Source organism: Papio anubis, chromosome 7 (assembly GCF_008728515.1).
Source record: "Papio anubis isolate 15944 chromosome 7, Panubis1.0, whole genome shotgun sequence".
NCBI lineage: Eukaryota > Metazoa > Chordata > Mammalia > Primates > Cercopithecidae > Papio > Papio anubis.
The window spans coordinates 97,710,304-97,730,906 of record NC_044982.1 but is presented as its reverse complement, the minus strand read 5'-3'; the positions used below and the strand labels follow the sequence as shown (position 1 = coordinate 97,730,906).

The following is a 20,603-nucleotide window of genomic DNA, read 5'->3' as shown; positions in this document are numbered from 1 at the left end:
GGGCCTAGGGCTCTTACTGCTAAGATTCCTGAACTAGTCCAAAGCCCGGGTGTTGAGCTTTTAATTTGACCTTAGAAGCTTTTCCATGCCAGGACTAATAGAGCCCTGTTGTAATTCTTTCACCTAATATTACTTTGGAGGGTTGATCAGTATGGTCCATGGTCAGCCAGGAGTGTTTTTTTTTTTTTTTTTGAGATGGAGTCTTGCTGTGTCTCCCAGGCTGGAGTGCAGTGGCGTGATCTGGGCTCACTGCAAGCTCCGCCTCCCGGGTTCACGCCATTCTCCCGCCTCAGCCTCCCAAGTAGCTGGGACTACAGGCGCCCGCCACCACGCCCAGCTAGTTTTTTGTATTTTTAGTAGAGACGGGGTTTCACCATGTTAGCCAGGATAGTCTCGATCTCCTGACCTCGTGATCCACCCGCCTCGGCCTCCCAAAGTGCTGGGATTACAGGCTTGAGCCACTGCGCCCGGCCAGGAGTGTTTTTTAGAGGAAAAAAAAATCAGTGGAGGATTAGAAAATTCCTGTTCACATCTTTGTGGGGCTACTTCCTCAATTCATGTTACTTCTCCTCCTCCTGGTCCTGGGACAAATGAGATGGGCCATCCACGCTGTTGTGCTTTAGGGATGCCTCTTTGAAACTTTCCTCTGCAACCCTCAAGATGGATCAGGGCAGGACCTTAACCATGCTTCCCCAAGGCCACATTATTCATTAAACTGAGCATTTACCCCTCTGCTGTTTCCCTTCTTGAACTGTACTTAGCAAGCTCATCAGGTTGTGAATGGTAAGCGAGCGGGTGGCCATGGGCTATGCAGTGGCACCTGAAATACCATGGCACAGACAGTTCAATGTCAGTCACATTAACTGCCCCATATTTACCACTTCAATACAAAATTAATTAACGCCACGAATTCTCACCTCTGGTGAATGTTCTGTCTCCCCCTGTCTGCACCCACATATGCATCTGGTGTCTCAGTAAAGTCTCTACCTGTAGTGACTCCTGGCCACTTTAGGAAAGGAATGGCTGAGTGAAGCCCAGGAAGGATACCTCTTTAAGTTTATTCTGTATTGTTCTCACAGGCTAGACTGTAGCAAAGGCTCCCTGTTATTTAAGGTGAGAAAGTGTGCAATAAAAAGGAGAATGTTATTTCTACCAATATCAGACCTTTGGGAAGGAAGTTTTAGGACCAAGTATCATTGACGTGGGTTCAGATTTTCAGATTTTTTTTAAAATGCTGAAGCCCAGTACAGACATCTCCATACTCATATACCCATGCGTCCATACGTCCCCTGCAGAGACAGTTCAGAGTCATTATCCTCTGCCCAGAGTGACCACTTCAGGGATGGCGGCTCCAATGCTCGTGGTGGTGGAAGGCAGTTCCCCCAAGATGTTTCATTGTCTGAGCTCTTTAGTATGTCAGGAGGTCTTGTGTTGACATTGCCAAGGAAGAAATGTCACCCTTGCTTTATTAGGATACTTTGGAAATATTGAAAACCAAGGAACACTATGGATGACTAGATGTCACCCATGGGGTCACACCATTCCCTGCAGAGATGAATTCCCTAAAGGAGACCTCATTTCTGAAGTTCCCAGTGTTTAATGATACATTATTTTGATACAAATAATACTAATGGTAGCAGTGACAATGATAATAATGCCAATGATAGGCACTATAGCAGCCAGCGTTAATGAGCATTGCTGTGTACCAGGTGCTGCCTTAAGTGCTTTATGTAGATTATCTCACAAAACTCCAGGGAACAAGAAATATGCTTTCTCTTTTGCAAGTGGGGAACAGAAGCTTAGAGAGGTTAAGTGTCTTGCTCAAAATCACACAGCTGATATTCACAGAAATATCTATCTCCCAACCCACATATTGGGACTCCAGATCTTGTACTCTTGACAACTACAAATATTTTCTCATTAGGAAACTCTTCATTCCTACAGAGGCGCAGTTTTACATGATACTTTCTGCATTAAAGTCAACACAACGCGGAGTCCTTGTGATTTGTAACAAGCAAGTTTTGCAGTTCTGACACTTAGCTAGGCAGAAAGTGGAGACTTTTGATCCACTCTGTCCTTTTAACTTTGCTCAGCTTCTCCAGGCTTTCAGCAAACTGCTGAGTGGGAGTGAGGAAGAAACAGGGGCTGAAGAAAGCAGTGTTGAATCCCGTGGATGATGGGTGGACGGTGAATCCTGCGGATGACGGGTGGACGGTGAATCCTGCGGGTGACGGGTGGACGGTGAATCCTGCGGGTGACGGGTGGACAGGGAATCTTGCGGATGATATGTGGATGGTGAATCCTGCGGATGGTGGGTGGATGGTGAATCCTGTGGATGATGGGTAATTAATCTTGTGGATTTAGGACCCCCGAGGGACATTATGAATGACTAGATGCCCCCCCAACCCAACGGGGTGACACCATTCCCTGCAGAGATGAATTATTTTAAGGAGACCTCATTTCTGAAGTTCCCAATGTTTAGCAGATACATCATTGTGATATGAGTAATAATGTTGATAGTAGTGACAGTGATAATGCTAATAATGGTAACTGTAGCAGCCAATGTTATTGCCAAGGTCTGGGAATGTATAAGTGTGCCAAGGATTGTCTCGGAGTGGATTGTCTTCACACATTTTCTACCATGTTTCTATGCTTCAAATGTGCACAGATGCTTTTGCATGATTATGAAAATATAAATTTCTTCAAAAGTTGTAATGACTTCATTGTAACTTTCGTCATATGGTATATGTTTTTTAACTAACCGACACTAAACCTATACCCACTATTATTTGAAGCCCATAATTCCCCTACTCCCTCCGCAGCAACTTGTTTGAGTGAAAAGGATATTTTTCCCCTTGACTGATTAGGAACCTTTGAAAGTGATCTAAGGAACGAAAGGAGCCTGGCTTCTTTTCTTGAGTTATTCTGCCATCTGCTGGTCGTAAACTGGAAAACACCTCATTTTTGAAAACCCCAACCCTCTTCTGAGGCCTCCAGGGATACACACGTGTTCTTTAGCTTTCTTGGGGGCATTTCTCCCATCCTTACCAGTACTCCTCCTTTGACTTTATTCGTACTTGGCTGATTGAAGGTTTCGATGGAAATTATTTTGTTGGGTATCACATATGGTGGAAAATTATTTTGTGTTAAGGGCTTTAAAAAGACTTCACCCACGGACATTGTTGACAAAGGAAATTCTATTGAAACTTCAGTTTCATCCTGCAGTAAAACCAATCCCTTTGCCCCCAGGAAGGAACAAAAGTGCCAAGGGTAGTTTTGGTCTGCTCCCGAAGCATCATCTGCAGCCTTCTAGTGCCTTTGTTTGGGATCTGGGGTCTCTGAGTACCCATGAAGCTTTGACTTCAAAACCTGTGAGTTTTTGGAAAGTGCAAGAAAGGCAAAAGAATAAGTTCATGTTTTAAACCCTGAGCTGAAATGTCAGGCCAGGCTTCCTTTATTGTTAGCTAAAAACAGGATAGATTTTCTACCCAGAATATGTGTTAACTAACTAATTAATTAACTAACTCACCTTCTCTTCCTGGGAAGACATTTCTGCTTGGTAGGGCTTTCTTCTGTGAGGGTTAGGAGCAGGAGGGCGTTATTTTATTTAAACTTTTCTGCACATCAGGGAGAGGTGCCTGATTTCTGTCTATGATAGGTTGTGACCCGGAAGGAATGTCTTTCTCCTGGCAGTTCCTCAAAGCTGATGCTGTGTTCTTACTCATGTAAGAATGTGTAACTGCTCACTCAGATGATTTGCCAATGAAGGATGAGAGAAAAGCTCTCTTGAGTTCTTAGTAAAGGTCAGAGGTGAAGAGCTCAGAATGAAAATGAAGTTCACAAGATTTAGCTCTAAAATGAGGCCAGTAGGATAGCAGGGGGCAGGAAGAGCAGAGAGAGGAAGAAAGCACATACACACACACATCAGAACAGAAGTTGCTGTCATGCATCACACTGAAATGTTATACGCCAAGGCTCCTTTGGGGAGGGGGAATAAATAAGCATATTCGTCTTTTTTTTTTTTTTTTTTGGTGGAGTCTCACTGTGTCTCCCAGTCTGGAGTGCATTGGCATGATCTAAGCTCACTACAACCTCTGCCTCCCAGGTTCAAGCGATTCTGCTGCCTCAGCCTTCCAAGTAGCTGGGATTACAGGCGCCTGCCACCATGCCTGGCTAATACTTGTACTTTTAGTAGAGATGGGGTTTCGCTATGTTTGCCAGGCTGGTCTCAAACTCCTGACCTCAAATGATCTGCCCCCCTCGGCCTCCCAAAGTGTTGGAATTACAGTCATGAGCCACCACGCCTGGCTCTAAATAAGAATATTCTTCAATTGCAGTGGGACTAAATTTCAGTACAGTAAAGCTCCTTGAAGATGCCAGTGGTGGGCCAGGTCAATGCAGCTTCTGGTTTCTTGATCCCAGAAAGTTGCCAAGGCTGGGTTCTGGCTTTGATTGTTTAGTAACAAGCTGAGCCATCCTAGGCAAATCTGTGACCTGTCTAAGCCTAGGATTCCACATCAGAATGTGATAATATTGATGTAGAATGTATATCATATTTCAGAGTTAATAAAATTTATCAGCCAAGTTTTGTAGCTTACTCCAGGTCCTGCATAATTCTTGTGGGGCGTCTTCCTGGGTAGTTTGTACTTTGGCTGCTGAAAATTGGATTGCTTTTCCCCTGTCAAACATGTGCACGTGTTGTAGCAAATAAATAAGACTCTTATTGAGTTTTGGATGTTTATTTTGTCTCTGACCTCCCTGATAGTTCTGTTTTTCTCTTGTTATATAATCCTATCATCTGCAAATAACTAGTTCTTTGACTCCTTTTTTCTCTTTTTTTCATTATAAAACATTTCAAATATGCAAAGAATAGAGAATATAAGCAGCCCCATTCAGAGCACCTAGCTTTATAAAATCATAAACTACGTTTACTTCAGATGTCAAAATTGATTAAGCATTACTCACTGTATTACTCTTTTTGATAATATTCTTCTCCCTCCCCAGAGGTCATGATCACCATTGTCATAAGTTTGATGCTTTACATTCATGCATGTTTTTACACTTTTTGCATATACTTATGTATCATAAGCATTGTACAGCAGTCTTTTGAATATTTCGAAATTTAGATAAAAGCATACTATATTACATGTGTAGATATATAATTATTATAAATTATGCAACTTGCTTTTTTTGTGTAGAATTACGATTTTGAGAATACTCTGTGTTGGGGGAGATGGCTGCATAACTCAATTTCATTTAATTCAAATTTTTATATGCATATTTCATAATGTATTCATCTGTTCTCCTTTTGGAGGATATTTAAGTAGTTAATAAACTTTTCTTGCTATTACAAATAAAGTTGCAAAAAGTATTGTCAGGAAAGAATTTTTCTAGGCTATGTACCTAGAAGAGGAATTGCTGGGTGAAAGGCTAGAAACATCGTTCTCCAAAGGGATTGCATTAATTTGAACTCTCACCAGTAGTATACGGTGTATATTTAGCTTATACTGTTCTTGTTCAACTTTGGTATCATTGTTATGTCCTCTTTTTCTTTTCCTTAAAGGAAATTATATAAGATAGGGATTGTTAATTTTTTGAAGGTTTGGTAAACCAGCCTCTATAACCAAGTGAGCCTGCCATCTATGGAGACAATACATTTAGATGACCAATTCATTTTGTAATGGTATTTGTATACTCAGGTGTGGTAGTTCTTCTTTTGAAAAATTATATTTTAAAAGTTTTACAGTTTATCAGCATAAAAGTATTCATTGTATTTTCTTAGGATATTTAAAATCTGTTGGATCTGTAATTATTTATAAGTCCTCCTTTTTTGTATGAATACAATTTCCATTAATATTCACTCTTCAGCTCACCTGTTATTTAGAAGTGCATTTTAAGTGTCAAAACACTGTTAAATATTGATAATTTATATATACTTGTGCTATTACCAGATGATGCAGTCTGTATGATATTTATTCTTAGAAATCAAAATGTGTTAGGATTTTGTTTTTGTTGTTGTTAGTTGTATATATATTTATAACCATTATATGTTACTGGTGAATTGAAACCTTTGCCATTATGTAATGTACCCTTAATCCCTGATAGTAATCTTTGTTGTAAATTTACTATCTGATATTATTTAAATCTCCAGCATCTTTCTGATCAGTGTTTGTGTAACTTTTTCCAATTTTGTGCTTTCAATCTATGTATATTTTTGTAATTAAGTGAATTTCTTATAATTAATATACAGTTAGGTCTTCCTTTCTCCACCTAAACTGACTCTCTCTATTTTAAATTCATGTGTATAGAACATTTATACTTATTGTAATTACTTATATGGTTGAATTACAGCCTATCATCTTGCTGGCTACTTTTTTTTTTTATTAAGCTTTATATATATATGTTATACTTTATGTTCTAGGGTACATGTACAGAACGTGCAGGTTTGTTACATATGTATACATGTGCCATGTTGGTGTGCTACACCCATTAACTCGTCATTTACATTAGGTATATCTCCTAATGCTATCCCTCCCCGCTCCTCCCACCCCACAACAGGCCGCAGTGCATGATGTTCCCCTTCCCTGTGTCCAGGTGTTCTCATTACTCAATTCCCACCTATGAGTGAGAACATGCGGTGTTTGGTTTTCTGTTCTTGTGATAATTTGCTGAGAATGATGGTTTCCACCTGCATCCATGTCCCTACAAAGGACATGAACTCATCCTTTTTATGGCTGCATAGTATTCCATTGTGTATATGTGCCACATTTTCTTGATCCAGTCTGTCACTGATGGACATTTGGGTTGGTTCCAAGTCTTTGCTATTGTGAATAGTGCTTGCTGGCTATTTTCTATTTGTTTTGCATGGTTTTTTTTTTTTCTTTTTTCCTACCCTCTTTCAGATAGTTTTCACAATTCCATTTTACCTTCACTATTGGTTTATTACTTATTCCTCTTTGTAAAAATTTAGTGGTGCCTTAGAGCTTACAATATACATCTTTAATTAATCATAATGTGCCTTCAAGTGTTATTCTATTACTTCAGTTTTAGTGTAACAGCCTTTTAACAGAACACTCATTTCTTCTGTCCTGTTTTATGTGATTGTTGTCATATGTACTTCTTTTACATATGCTATAAACACATGATATGTTGCTACTATTTTTGCTTTACCCAATGAACTATCTTTTAGAATGATTAAAAATAAGAGAAAAATAGGCTGGACACAGTGACTCACACCTGTAATCCTAGCACTTTGGGAGGCTAAGCTGGGTGGAATGCCTGAACTCAGGAGTTTGAGACCAGCCTAGGCAACATGGCAAAACCTTGTCTCTACTAAAAATACAAAAAATTAGCCAGGTATGCTGTTGTACGCTTGTGGTCCCAGCTGTGTGGGAGGCTGAGGCAGGAGAATTTCTTGAACCTGGGAGGTGAAGGTGCAGTGAGCTGAGATACCACCACTTTACTCCAGCCTGGGTGACAGAGTGAGACTCCGTCTCAAAAAAAAAATGTATTTAACCAGTTCTAGAGATCTTCATCTTTTTGTGAACATCCAAGTTTCAAATGTAGATAGGTATTGTATTTCTTATGCCTGAGAAACTTCCCTTTATTATTCCTTGTAGTGAAATTATGATGGTAATACATTTTCTCAGTATTTGTTTGTCTGCAAGATCTGCTGCTTCTGCAATTTTGAAAATATTTTTGCGGGGTATAAAATCTGGGTCGACAGTTTTTTTGTTTTTGTTTTTGTTTTCCATTCAGAAATTTAAAGCTTTCACCCTGTTGTCTTTTGGCTTGCATACTTTCTGATGAGAAGTCTGCTGTATTCTTACCTTTATTTATTTTTTGTATGTAACATGATTTTTTTTTCTTTTGCTTCAAGATTTTCCCTCTATATTTGATATTCAGCTATTTGAACATCATGTGCTTAGGTGTACCACCACCTCCTCATCTTTCTTCTCTTCCTTCTTCTTGGGATTTCCTCTACTGAGGTTCTATACATTTTATGAACTTATGATTTGATTCGTTTCACTACTTTGGGAAAATCCTTTGCCTTTGTCTTTCCAAATACTTCTTCTTTCTCTTATCTTTCTTGAATTCCAATTGCACCTATGTTAGATTGTTTAATATTTTCCCATAGCTCTTAGATGATTTTCTCTGTTTCTTCCCTTATTTTTCTGTTTATATTTCAATTTTGGTAATATTTTTTGAGTTATCTATAATTCCAGTAATCCTTTGTTTTTGCCACAATGAGTCTAATAATGAGTCCATTAAAGACCTTCTTAATATGTGTTACATTATATAAAACAATTCTAGCATTTCTGTCTGAATCTTATAGCTTGCATCTTTTTGCTGGAATTCCTCAACTGCTCTTGCATGCTGTCTATTTTTTCCTTTAAGGCTTTAATATGTTAATTATATTAAATTCCCTGCCTGATAGTTCCAGTATTTATATTATATCTGAGTATTATTATGATGATGATTTGTTGAGGTGACATTTTGCTCTTGTTGCCCAGGCTGGAGTGCCCTGGCATGATCTCAGCTCACCGCAACCTCTGCCTCCCAGGTTCAAGCGATTCTCCTGCCTCAGCCTGCCGAGTAACTGGGATTACAGGCATGCGCTACCATGCCCACCTAATTTTTTGTATTTTTAGTAGAGATGGGATTTCTCCATGTTGATCAGGCTAGTCTCCAACTCCCGACCTCAGGTGATCCACCCGCCTTGGCCTCCCAACTGAGTATTATTTTTTAAATGATTATGTCTTGATATGATGTTGTTTTATTCTTGCTTCTTTGTGTGTCCTGTAATGTTGGGTTGCAATTCAGATGTTTTGTATGACAGTAGGGACTAAAAAATGTGTACACCTCTTTTGCTAGGCCATAACAGTATGTGGGGAGATTAAGAAAATCTAGGCAGTAGTTGAGCTTGGTTTGGATTTTGTTTTAGTTATGGTTACCTTAGAAACTTTTTGAAACTTCCTTTTTTATTGAGGAATAATTTATGTACAGTAAATTTACCCCTTTTAGTATATAGCCCTGTGAGTTTTGACAAAGGAGTGCTGTCATGTAACCACCACCACAAGCAAGATACAGGACAATTCCATTACCTCCTGGATTTCCCCATGCCATTTTGTGGTCAGCCCTTTCTCCATCCCCAGTCCTTGGCAGCCAATGATCTTCTTTATGTTACTTACATGGAATTATACAATAGGAAGCCTTTTGAATTTGCTTCTTTGACTTAGCATAATGCATTTGGGATTTATCCATGTTATTGCATTTTTAGTAGTTTATTTTTATTGTGGAGTAGTATTCCATGATTTGAAAGTATTACTGTATTTTGTTTATCCGTTTATCAGTTGAAGGGATCTTTGAATTGTTTCCAGATTTTGGCATGGTTAAATTACTGTTTGACTTGGGATGTTTCTAACTATATTTATATATGAATTTGTTTTACTGTTTTTCTCTTGCTAATTTAATGTTTTTATCTTTATTATTTCCCTTTTTGTTCTATGTTTTATGCTTCAGTTATTGTTCCTAAAGGCAGTAAATGTGCTAGGATCTTTGTAAAGGAGACAGAATGAGGTACAGTGATTTCACCACTCAGGTATCTTTGAGTGTATGAAAAAAAAGAGAGAGGAAGTTGAATTTTACTGCCAGACTCACTGAGGCACAAGAATGTATGTCCTTACACTATTTGATTGACATTGGCACCAGGATTTCCCATCGTGAACATTTTCTGATTCTTCATGCAATAATATTTCAATATTTGAGGAAGTAAGATGGCCATCTCCTAAGTTCACTCTTTTATTTCTTTCTTGGTGCTACACACATAAAAGTACTCCTGGTTTATGGAACCATGCTAGAGCTGCAAAAAGAGCCATCTTCTCAACATCCCTATTTTATAGATTTTTTTTAAAAATGCAGGCTTAGAGAGGAGAAGAAAGTTGTTTGAGGGCTAATGGTGGTTAAGTTCTGAAAGTTAGACTCTTCATTGTTTTGGAGAGTGGCATCACAGGTTAGGTGAAGCCCTGACCCCTACACCTGGAGAATGTGAGAAGTTACACAGAGTATTCAGGAAAGAATTTGTTTCCTCTTCTCTTTAAGCAAATTAGGCCCAAGTACATATTTTCTGAAGTGATCATCTTATTTGTCTTTTGATTTACCTCAGATTAGGACCTGATCTAAGATAATATGTGAGAGACCGGGATTCCTGTTCTTAAGAACTATATTTCATTTCATGGTGGCTAGAGAGCTTATTGTGTGTGAACTTTGGGGAGCCATAGCCTTCATTTATTTTCTCCTTAAATGATGATGTAATTTATGTGACAGAGAATTCTCTGCTTTCAAAAAAGGCAATTGAAGAGTATATATGACATGCATCTGTGTCTGCACATGCTTTTCCCTGTGTCTGGAATACATGTCCTTATCTTTGCTTAGAGAGCTTTCATTCTTCCTTCAGGGTGAGTCACCTCATACTTTACCCAACTGGATCACAAGCGTCCCCTTAGAAGTAGTTTTATAGCATACCTTTATCTTGATAATCATCACACTAAATTTTCAGGGCTGGTTTTCTTGTTTATCTGTTTAATTAGACTGAATTTCTTTAGGGTGATGCCCTCAAGCCTAACACATGTTGAATGTGACTTTGGTGTAGCTTAAATCACTTGCTGGTCTAACCACTGGGCCTGAAGCAACTGAAACAAAGCGTATGTAATGACACTTTTGTCATAGACCTTGGATTGCCAATGGCTTCTGTTGCCTTAAAGGAAAAGCTTACAAAGTACTGTTGCTAACATTTCTTTCATCTTTTGAACTCTCCTGAACGAAGAATCTTGGGTGGGCTAGGTCAGTGTATAGATTGGAGATTGGGGGAGATGATTTATGTAAAGAGTCATAAAATATGTGTTGGCCCTTTCTCCTTTTATCTCTTCCCTTATAGCTCTGGCTTTTTCTAACTCACTTGGAGAGACATTTTAAGGGCTGCCTGCGTCAGACCCATTTATGATTTACAACTCTGCCTTCTCAGCCACCCTGGGAAGAATATTAAAATATCACCCAAGGCTACATCAGCAGCCTATTACTATATTAAAGAGAAGCATATATTAAGAAATGCAAAGGCCTGCAACAGTCTCCAGGAATAGCTCTCTTAAGTAAACACGTCTAGCTTATACATTTTGACATCAGAGGCATCTTCTTGTAACAAAAGACTTACCAGTTAGTTTTCCTATGGAAACCTGAATAATTTAGTGATAGCTTTTGGAGGCCCCTATTTAAGTCTGTAGCAAATTTGGCCCTAAGAAAAATTTATCAAAATAGTTTGGTTTTCTAGACCAATGATTATCAAATTTCTTTAAGTATAATAATCTGGTCTCGGCCATTGGTGACTCTGGTTCAAGAGGCATAGGCTGGAATTTAGGAAATGACATCTTTAATAATAACCTCAAGTTTATTCTGGTGCAAGTGGTCTGGGGTCCTGCTTTTGGTGAACACTTGCCCAGGACGTCTTGTTGTGTGCAGTCTTTTAGCAGAAGCTAATGATTGGCAGCTCTAGGTTAGGGTTCTGAGCAGGACACGATAGAGCATGAAGGATAAGGGTCACTGACCATTGTAGGTAGTCATGGAGTGAATTATTTGGTGGCCCTTTTGAAAAGGAACAATGGCCACCAGCACCCTGTGCTATCTCTGTCATGGCGATTTCCACTGTATTGTAGTTGCCTATTTGCTTGCACTTTTTTCCAATTAGACTGGAGAGCAGGGACCTTGTCTTTCCTCTCTATACTCATGGGACCTAGTTACCATGCTCAGTGTTTGCAGAAGACTAAGTATGTAAGTGAATGAATAGGAAAATGAAAGAATGTGTTGTAATTACTTACAAATGAAGACATATTTAAAGGTTTCCAGCCTAAAAGTTTGATCAAGCTTGTTAAATATAGCCAACAGAGGAAGATGGTAATGTATGTGAAATATATTTTTAAATGTTGCATTGTTCTTTCCTATTAAATATGCAGGAGTTGGAGAGGTGCAGTGACTCCCACATGTGGCTGCACCTCATAATCGTCTAGGTGCCTTACTATCTTATTAACTGAGTTTAAAAAGTGAAAATAATACATGCCAATAGTGTGTAATCCTTCGTATTACCCTCAAACAACCATTTCTATCAGTTTCTTGTGTAGCTCTCCAGATATATTTGGAAGCATATGTATCCATACATTTTCTTACCTGAATGAGCCCGTGTTATAAACTCTATGTTGCATCTTGATTTTTTAACTTAACAATATATCTTAAAGATTATTCCATATTAACACATATAGATCTACCTCATTTACTATGATGGCCACATGGTATTCCGTTATATGGCATCTATTACATATGTATGTAGGTATTAATCCATTGTTGTTACAAGCAGTGTTGCAATGAAGATCAGTGAATGTATCTCTTTGAATACATGGACAAGTATGTGTAGGATAAATTCCTAGAGGTGGTATTCCTAGGTCAAAGAGAATGTGCATTTCAAATTTTGCAAAATTGCTCCCCAAAGAGGCTGCATGGATTATATTCTACCAATAGTATGAATGAAAGTACCTATTTCCCCACGCATTTTTGTTGGGAAAATTTAAAAAAAATAAAGATTCTCAGACCGTCACAATTCTATGGCATCCAAAACTTCTAGGACCAGTCCTGGGACCTGCTTGTTTTAAAAGTATCTCAGAAAGTGAGATGTTATCAATATTTAAATTTCACACTATTTCACATTTCTGTGATTCTGACTCAGAAGGTCTGTGGACCTTCCTTTGAAAACCACCAGGTTGGTGCATAGCACTCCGTATGCACCTACACTAGACACTGGCTTCCAGGTCCTGAAGCCCTTCCCCACTAATAAACAAACAGCTAAGAAGTGGGAAGTAGTCCGGGTTGAAAATAATGCTCTGGCACCTTTTGCTTGCAGATCTCCTTTTTCTGCCTTGCTGTGTTTTCCATTTTGGTCTTAAGTCTCTTTTCTTCTCAGATGAATCACTCAGAGGTCAACCTCTTCCCACAGGTTCACAAGAATGTACTTTAAACATGTACTCTTTGAGGACACATTCTTTGACGAGTGCTATTTTGAAGATGTAACATCAACAGATACCTACTTCAAAAATTGTACCATTGAATCAACCATCTTTTATAACACAGGTAGGTAAGAAGATTAACAGATTGAATAGACTGTAACAAGAGACAACTAGTGTTGTTCAAGAATCAAAATGCTCAGGCATAAACTTCAGGAGTAGGAAAGTATTCATAGATACAAATGCCAAGCCTTGGTGGGGAAATGGATTTTAGCCCCAGGCATGGCACAAATTAGGTGCACAGCCTTTGCTAAGGCATTTAATGTATCTGTGTCTCAGTTTTATCACAAATGAAATGGAAACAAAAGTTCTAGCCAAATATCCTCATCTCAGTGAGGCTGATGCTGTACATGAAGGGTCTTTGGTACGAATGAAGGATGACACAAATAACAACTAGCATTCCAAGAGGGCTGCATTTTATGCAGGGAATGCATGCATTCTGAGATGCACATAAATTTTAGAGCACGAGAATGCGAATAGCAGTACTCCTGGCCAATAAAATAGAAAAGGGAAAATTACATCTGTTCACATTTTGTGCATAAAGTGAAATACGAAGACTATTTTAAAATCATACTATTCCAGATTTCTGTGATTTAAAAAGTCACAAAATTCTACCACTTCACCGCTTCTTGTTACTTTTACTACCCTCATCATAAATTAATAACATACCAAGTGAAGTTGGGGTATAAGGAAACCAACTGAGCTTCATTAGGGGGCTTTACCTACATTGTCTCAATGGAAATGTACTTCCTTTCAGGAAGCTAGTTAAAAAGGAAATAGAGACTTAAGCAACTTGCTGAAGGCCGTGGTTAGCAAGTGGAGGGAGTTTGGATTCATTCCTCAATGGTTTGGCTGTAAAACCTGCAATCTTTCCACAGAACTACTTGCATTATGTCCAGATCTATGCTTTATTTTTGGCATCAGCAGCAAGGGATAGTTTATATAAGAACATCTTTTTCCTCTATGATATCAGCCTCAAGAGCTTCAATATCTGGTCTCTAAATATTCTGGACTCTCTTAATAATTCATTCTGGCACTTACCTTCCTGAATTTCCTTTTAGACTGATCTTGAAACAATGATGAGTTCCAGAAGTTTACTAAGTGTCATTAAAAACTGGCATATCGTTTTATGATTTCAAGTTTGAATGATGCCTCCTCATTTGAATACTCTGATCATGGAGATTCTTGCAAACACATGTAGTCAGGAAATGTCAGAGCTGGGAGAAGCAGTGGAGATGATCAGGTGTACTCTTCCAATTTTGTAGATATTTTAGGTAGAGCCTCAGGGAGGTTAAAGAGGGTCAACAGCAGGGCCAGTTCCCCAAATGCAGGTTTCTGGGGAGCCTGTTTAGGACTTCCTCTGTCAGAACAGCTGATCTTAGAAGGTGTCAGAAGACTTGCAAACTGGTTCCAATGCAAATGGCTTTTATTTTTTAGGAATGTTCAGGTTTTGGCACAGACTACAGCAGCAGGGGCTCTGGAGTGATTGGCTCCATCTGGAACCAACTCTCTTGTGTTCTTCCCTATGCCAGGTAGCCTCCAAGGAGAGGCCTAGCTGTCGTGGTCCTCAGTGTCTCCAGTGTCACCTGATTAGTACAAACAGGACTGTTATCCAGCTGGAGAGTTGGTTTTTTTTTTTTTTTTTTTTTTTTTTTTTAAGATAAGGTCTCCCTCTTTTACCAGGCTGGAGTGCAGTGGCATGACCATGGCTCAATGTAGCCTTGACCTCCTGGGCTCAAGTGATCCTCCTGCCTCAGATGCCAGAGTATCTCGGGACTACAGGCACATACCACCCCACCTAGCTAATTTAAAAGAAAAATTTATTTATTTATTTATTTTTTTTAGAGATAAGATCTCACTATGTTGCCCAGGCTGGTCCTGAACTCCTGAGCTCAAGTGATCCTCCTACCTCGGCCTCCTAAAGTGCTTGTATTACAGATGTGAGCCACTACACCTGGCTGAGAGGATGCATTTTAAGTCTCTCAGTGTTAGTTTAATTCCCCTTGCTTTTAGGAACTTGAACAGGTCATTACATTTTTGAAAGTTTCTCTATTCATCCATACCTTGATGACATGACCACATATTACCTTGACTTTGAGGCTGTCTGACTGGCGAAGGCTACCACAGCCTGCCTACAGGGAGGGGGCAGACTTCATCCCTGCCTCTGCCTTTCTCTCTCCAGCTCCCTTGCACTTACATGAACCGAAGGTTTCCTTCTCTCCATAGACCTCTACGAGCATAAGTTCATCAACTGTCAGTTTATCAACTCCACCTTTCTGGAGCAGAAGGAGGGCTGCCACATGGACTTGGAGCAAGATAATGACTTCCTGATTTACCTCGTCAGCTTCCTGAGCAACCTGTCTGTCTTACCCGGAAGCATCATTTCTGCCCTGCTCATGGATAGAATCGGAAGGCTCAAGATGATTGGTGAGTTGTCAGCAGGGTCACTTCTGGGCTCCAACGCGCTGAGGTAGTGACTTTCAAGTGTATTAAAACAGGGAAATTTTCCCTTTTATTAAGTAATTATTGCACAATAAACCCAACAAGTAAAAGATCGCACATGGAGCTATAGAGCCAAGGATGCGTGCCTGTAGAAAACTCCAGAGCTCCTTGGAAATAGTCGAGAATCTTTGGTCTAGGCGAGGGATTTTTGTTCATTTCCTGACAGAGAAATTCTGTGACAGTCATTTAATCTATTAGCACTTCAATAAGGGTAGTAATAATATCCACCCTGTCTCTTCATCAGATTATTGTCAGAAAAATATATACAATGGTCCTGGATGATGGTTTGATGTTTGAAGGTAAACTGTATTACTTTTATTATTTAATAGCAATACCACTTTAGGCTTTGGAGTTGGACAGAGCCATGTTGAAGACATTACCGAAAGGCCGTTTGACCTTGAATGTGTTCCTTTGCTTCTCTGGACCTCAGTTTCCTTATTTATAAGAGAACGATTTCCACATCTAGTTGGTAGGGTTTTGTGCGAATTGAACATAAGGAACCTGCAATGGGCACATTGTAGGTTCTCAAAAATGGTAGCTATATTCATGTATGCCTTGCCTCATTCCATCGGGACTTGCAGCAATTCATTACAGAAACACATGCTATGAATGGTAAACAAGAAGCAAAATGTACACATTGAGGACCAGGGAAAATGTACATTAGAATATTGAGTCAAGGCCAGGGGTGGGGAAGTGGACAACATGTTATTAATAAACATGCCATTAGGGACCTGCCTTAGGGAGGTCGTTGATTAGGAAAGTTAATACGAAGATTCCTAGCAGCAACGTGCAAAACGAAACAAAATAAATCATGAAGTCATTTTGTTGGAGAAGAGGAAATTGATCAGGTCTTCATGGAAAGGAATTCTTTTCCTGGCATTTGGCTCATACTGAATATCACTATTATAAATAGTAGCATGCATATTCAGCGTGGTGAGCATGAGAAGTGCCTGTGACTTCAGCTTTTTAATCTCGTGGTGAGGGTGGAGTCATCTCTTAGGTATGGCAGACTTCATGTTCTCCTCTCTTAGAGGGAGTGCCTGGTTAGTCCTGAGGCCCTATGGAGGAAGGGACAATGGCTTACTCATTTCCGTGACCCGTGTGTCCAGCGCAGTGCCTGCAGTAGAGCTGATACTCAGCAGTGCCGCTGAACTGACCAGAACAGATGAAGATGGCCTCTTTCCTAGGTGAGCTCCAAAACACCAAGCTTTCAGCAGAAGACACTATAGGTTGTCATCTTAAAAAATTTTTGGCTGGGAGTCAGGTGGCTCCATCTCTGCCAAGATTAGCTTTATGTGTTGACCCAAGTCAACTTCTTTGAGCTACTTTGAGCTTCCATTTCCATTGTTAAAATAATACCTCTGTTTGCCTCAATGAGATAGGGGTATGAGAGCAGACATGTGACACTTCTGCCATTTGTCACCAGCCTTATGAGTCCCAGAGTTTACCAGTGGAGTCTCTGCTCTGTTCATGAAGCAGCTGAGGAAGTTTTGGGGGAGGCAGGGTTATAAGGATGGGGTGGGTACCCATGTCGACGAGAACGTCCAACCACCTAACGACCTGCCACATGCACCCTCATGGGGGAAGTGGGCTGATTGTGGTGGAGCACAGGGGCAGGCGGAATGGTGAGACAGCAGACATCCTTTCCCTCACCACTGAAGCCCTTCTTATAGTGAATACATCACAGATCAAAACAATTCCTATAATGCTAAATAAAGGCATGCTCTCCAATGAGAGATCTAGAACTAATATTTAATCATTCTTTATAGCCTACTCTCTTGTGAATGTCTCTGTTTTGTTTCTGAGCTAGAGGCAAGCTTGTTAAGAGCTCAGACAGGGCCTTCTTTGTCTCTCTACCCTTCAGTCTTTAGTAAAAGGCCTGACGTGCAGTGGGTCGACTGTGATATTGGCAGTGCATGGTAAAGATGAGGTGCTCAATTAATACCTATTTCACTGGGATATGGGATGTGGGGGAACCACTTTGAAATAGCCCTATCCCCAGCTCTCAGACCAACCCCGCTAGAAAATCTGCAAGACACATGTTTGTTCTGCTTAATCTGCTGGGCTCTTTGTAGTGTGCAAGTCATTTCTTGTTATCAGTGGAGTAGAAGTTTTCCTGATTAGGCTGTTACCCACTCATTTATTCATTCAGTAACATTTATTTATACAGTACTTATTCTCTGAAGGCTGGGTGGGAGGCAATGGGAATGCAACAGTAATTGAAATAGACAATATCCCCGTGCTTATGGAGCAAATGATCTGTTGGGAGAGGCAGACTTCAACTAGAAATTTCATTTACCTCAACACTATGACATGCTTATTATTATTGAATATTATTAATGTTGAACATGTGTTCAATGTTAACGCATTGAACCCTCACGATAACCCTATGAGGTAGGCACTAATTTAATCAACATTTTAGAGATGGGGACAGTGAAACAGCTCACAGAAATGTGAAGCAACTCACTCATGGTCACACAGGTAGTACGTAAGCCGGCATTTGCACCCAAGCCTCCCAATTACAAGAGGAATAAGAATTATAGAAGTGGAAGTACACTGGGCCCTGGGGACTTATAGTAGGAACATCTAACGGAGTTGAAGGATCAGGAAGGCCTCCCTGAGTATTAGCTGATTTGTCAGATGATCATGTTTTGTGGTTATCAAGTGTTTGCCAGCATTTACTGTAAGCCAAGCCCCGTGGCTGGCCCCTCTGAGGGATGTATGGATGTAGAAGGTATTGTCTCCACAGAGCACTCGGGGTCCTAGGCATACCAGTTTCCCCTGTTCTAGTTCTCTCCTAGCTTTTGGAAAAAGGTTACCAGGCACCTGCTCACAGCCCTACCGCTTCCCAGAGTGGGCAGGATCCAGTTGGGCAGTTATCATTTCCTAGTTCATCAGCAAGGATTGGCACTAGTCTTGCAGCCCCAGGTCTGAGGGTGACACTCCGGGCTGAGGCCCATCCCTGGGGAGGCGTTTCTTATTGAGGCCAGGTCGGTCTCTGGCTTCTTGCCAACTGGAATACCTTCTCCGCTCAGGGTCCTGGTGCCTGGTGGGGCACTCGTGCCCTGTGTCCCTATTGGTTGTTTGAGACCTGCTTCCTTCCCACCTTTCTGTTCACCCTATTTCGACCTCATCGCCAGTCACTTTCCTGGGCTGCAACCTGTTTCGCCATGCCATGTTCTGCATCCACCTTGGACTTGGAGTTTGCATACCAAGTTCCTCCGGGCTGAACTTACAGGATTTGGGCAGCCTTTGACAGTCTTCTTTGGATGGGATCTCCTATTAGCTCTATAAGGGCTGTGCTGCTCATTTTCTGTTCACTCCCATCCCCACCCCAGAGATCTGAGCTGCACTTCTCCACGCTGCTGGGAGCCCTGCGAGGCTAACCTCATGGACTGCATACTTAGATTCCTGGAGGGGAAAAGGGATTCACCCCAGATAGTTCTAGTAAGGAAACCTTACTCATAGGGCTTTTAGAGGTGTGGGCAGGGTTGTGGAAACAAATAAGGCAGGTGAGGCACCCAGACACTAGCAAAAGTGAGAAGCAGTTACCACCTCTATGGCTATGAGGACAAGGGGGAGCAGTTGCACTCACAGAGCCCTGTGGGGGCTGGAACCATGGAACAAGAGCTACCTGGGAGGAACTGGGGTCTTGGAGGGATGCAGCCATTGCCAGAAAAGGCCTTCTACCCCAGGGGAGGAGTTGGGAAGAGGTACTCCAGCCACTTTCCCCTCCCAACTGATAAGAAAGTCCATGGGGTTAGTGAGTAGAGAGTATTGTTCACAGAGCACATGTATAGAGTACAGAGTATAGAGTAGGGCTGAAAAGGGCAGGTCAGATCTCTGGGGTGGGGATTCGGGTAAATGCAGAATAGCACCGCCTTTCTTCAGGTTTCCCTTCAGTAGCCCATGTACAGGTGTGTTCTCACCAGGTTATAAGCTCCATGAGAATGGATTTTTTTAAATTATGTTTTTATTTTCAATGGATAAATTACAATTGTGTATTTTTACGGGGTACAATGTGATATTTTGATGCATATATACGATGTGGAATGATTAAGTCAAGCTAATTAACATATCCATCACCACACATATATATGTTTTGTGGTGAGAATATTTGAAATTTACTCTCAGCAATTTTGAAATATACAATACATTGTTAGTAACTGTAGTCACCATGCTATGTAGTAGATCTCGAAAAGTGAGATGATGTTTCTGTGCCTGGCTTACCCCATGGACTGTATCTAGCATCCTGCCTTCCAGGTTCATCCATGTTGTCCTAAATGGCAGAATTCCTTTCTCTTTTCTTTTCTTTTCCTACCTTCCTCTCTCTCCCTCCCTCCCTTCCTTCCTTCCTTCTTTCCTCCTTCCTTCCTTCCTTCCTTCCTTCCTTCCTTCCTTCCTTCCTTCCTTCCTTCCTTCCTTCCTTCCTTCCCTCCCTCCCTCCCTCCCTCCCTCCCTCCCTCCTTCTTTCCTTCTTTTTCTCTTCTTTTTTTGACAGCGTCTTGCTCTGTCACCAGGTTGGAGTGCAGTGGCGCCATCTCGGCTCACTGCAACCTCTGCCTCCCTGCTTCAAATAATTCTCGTGCCTCAGCCTCCCAAGTAGCTGGGATTACAGGTGTGCACCACCGAGTCTGGCTACTTTTTGTATTTTTCATAGAGACAGGGTTTCACCATGTTGGTCAGGATGGTCTCGAACTCCTGACCTCAAGTGATCCACCCACCTTGGCCTCCTGAAGTGCTGGGATTACAGGCGTGAGCCACTGCGACTGCCAGAATTCCTTTCTTTTTAATGTCTGAATAGTATCCCATTGTGTATGTAAACCACATTTTCTTTATCCAGTCATCTGTTGATGGCCACTTAGGTTGACTACATATTTTGACTATTGTGAATAATGCGGCATTGAACAAGAGGCACAGATCTCTTTGACATCCTGGTTTCAAATCAAGACTGAGGTTTTGTTTTTGTTTTTTGACTGATACTGATGTAGCTCAAGC

The 20,603-nt window shown here is 40.7% G+C and overlaps 1 protein-coding gene across 5 annotated transcripts in view; it reads left to right on the top strand.

Annotated features, from left to right (window-relative positions):
• Positions 1–17,123, top strand: part of SV2B (synaptic vesicle glycoprotein 2B) — a 171,343-nt gene extending 154,220 nt beyond the window's left edge. For all 5 annotated transcript variants that reach the window (XM_031668329.1, XM_031668325.1, XM_031668326.1 and 2 more), the window contains 2 exons: positions 13,037–13,170; positions 15,330–17,123. In XM_031668329.1, the coding sequence (XP_031524189.1) occupies positions 13,037–13,170; positions 15,330–15,577 (382 nt within the window). In that variant the 3' untranslated portion in view covers positions 15,578–17,123. The remainder of the gene's footprint in view (positions 1–13,036; positions 13,171–15,329) is intronic.
• Positions 17,124–20,603: the final 3,480 nt, after the last annotated feature.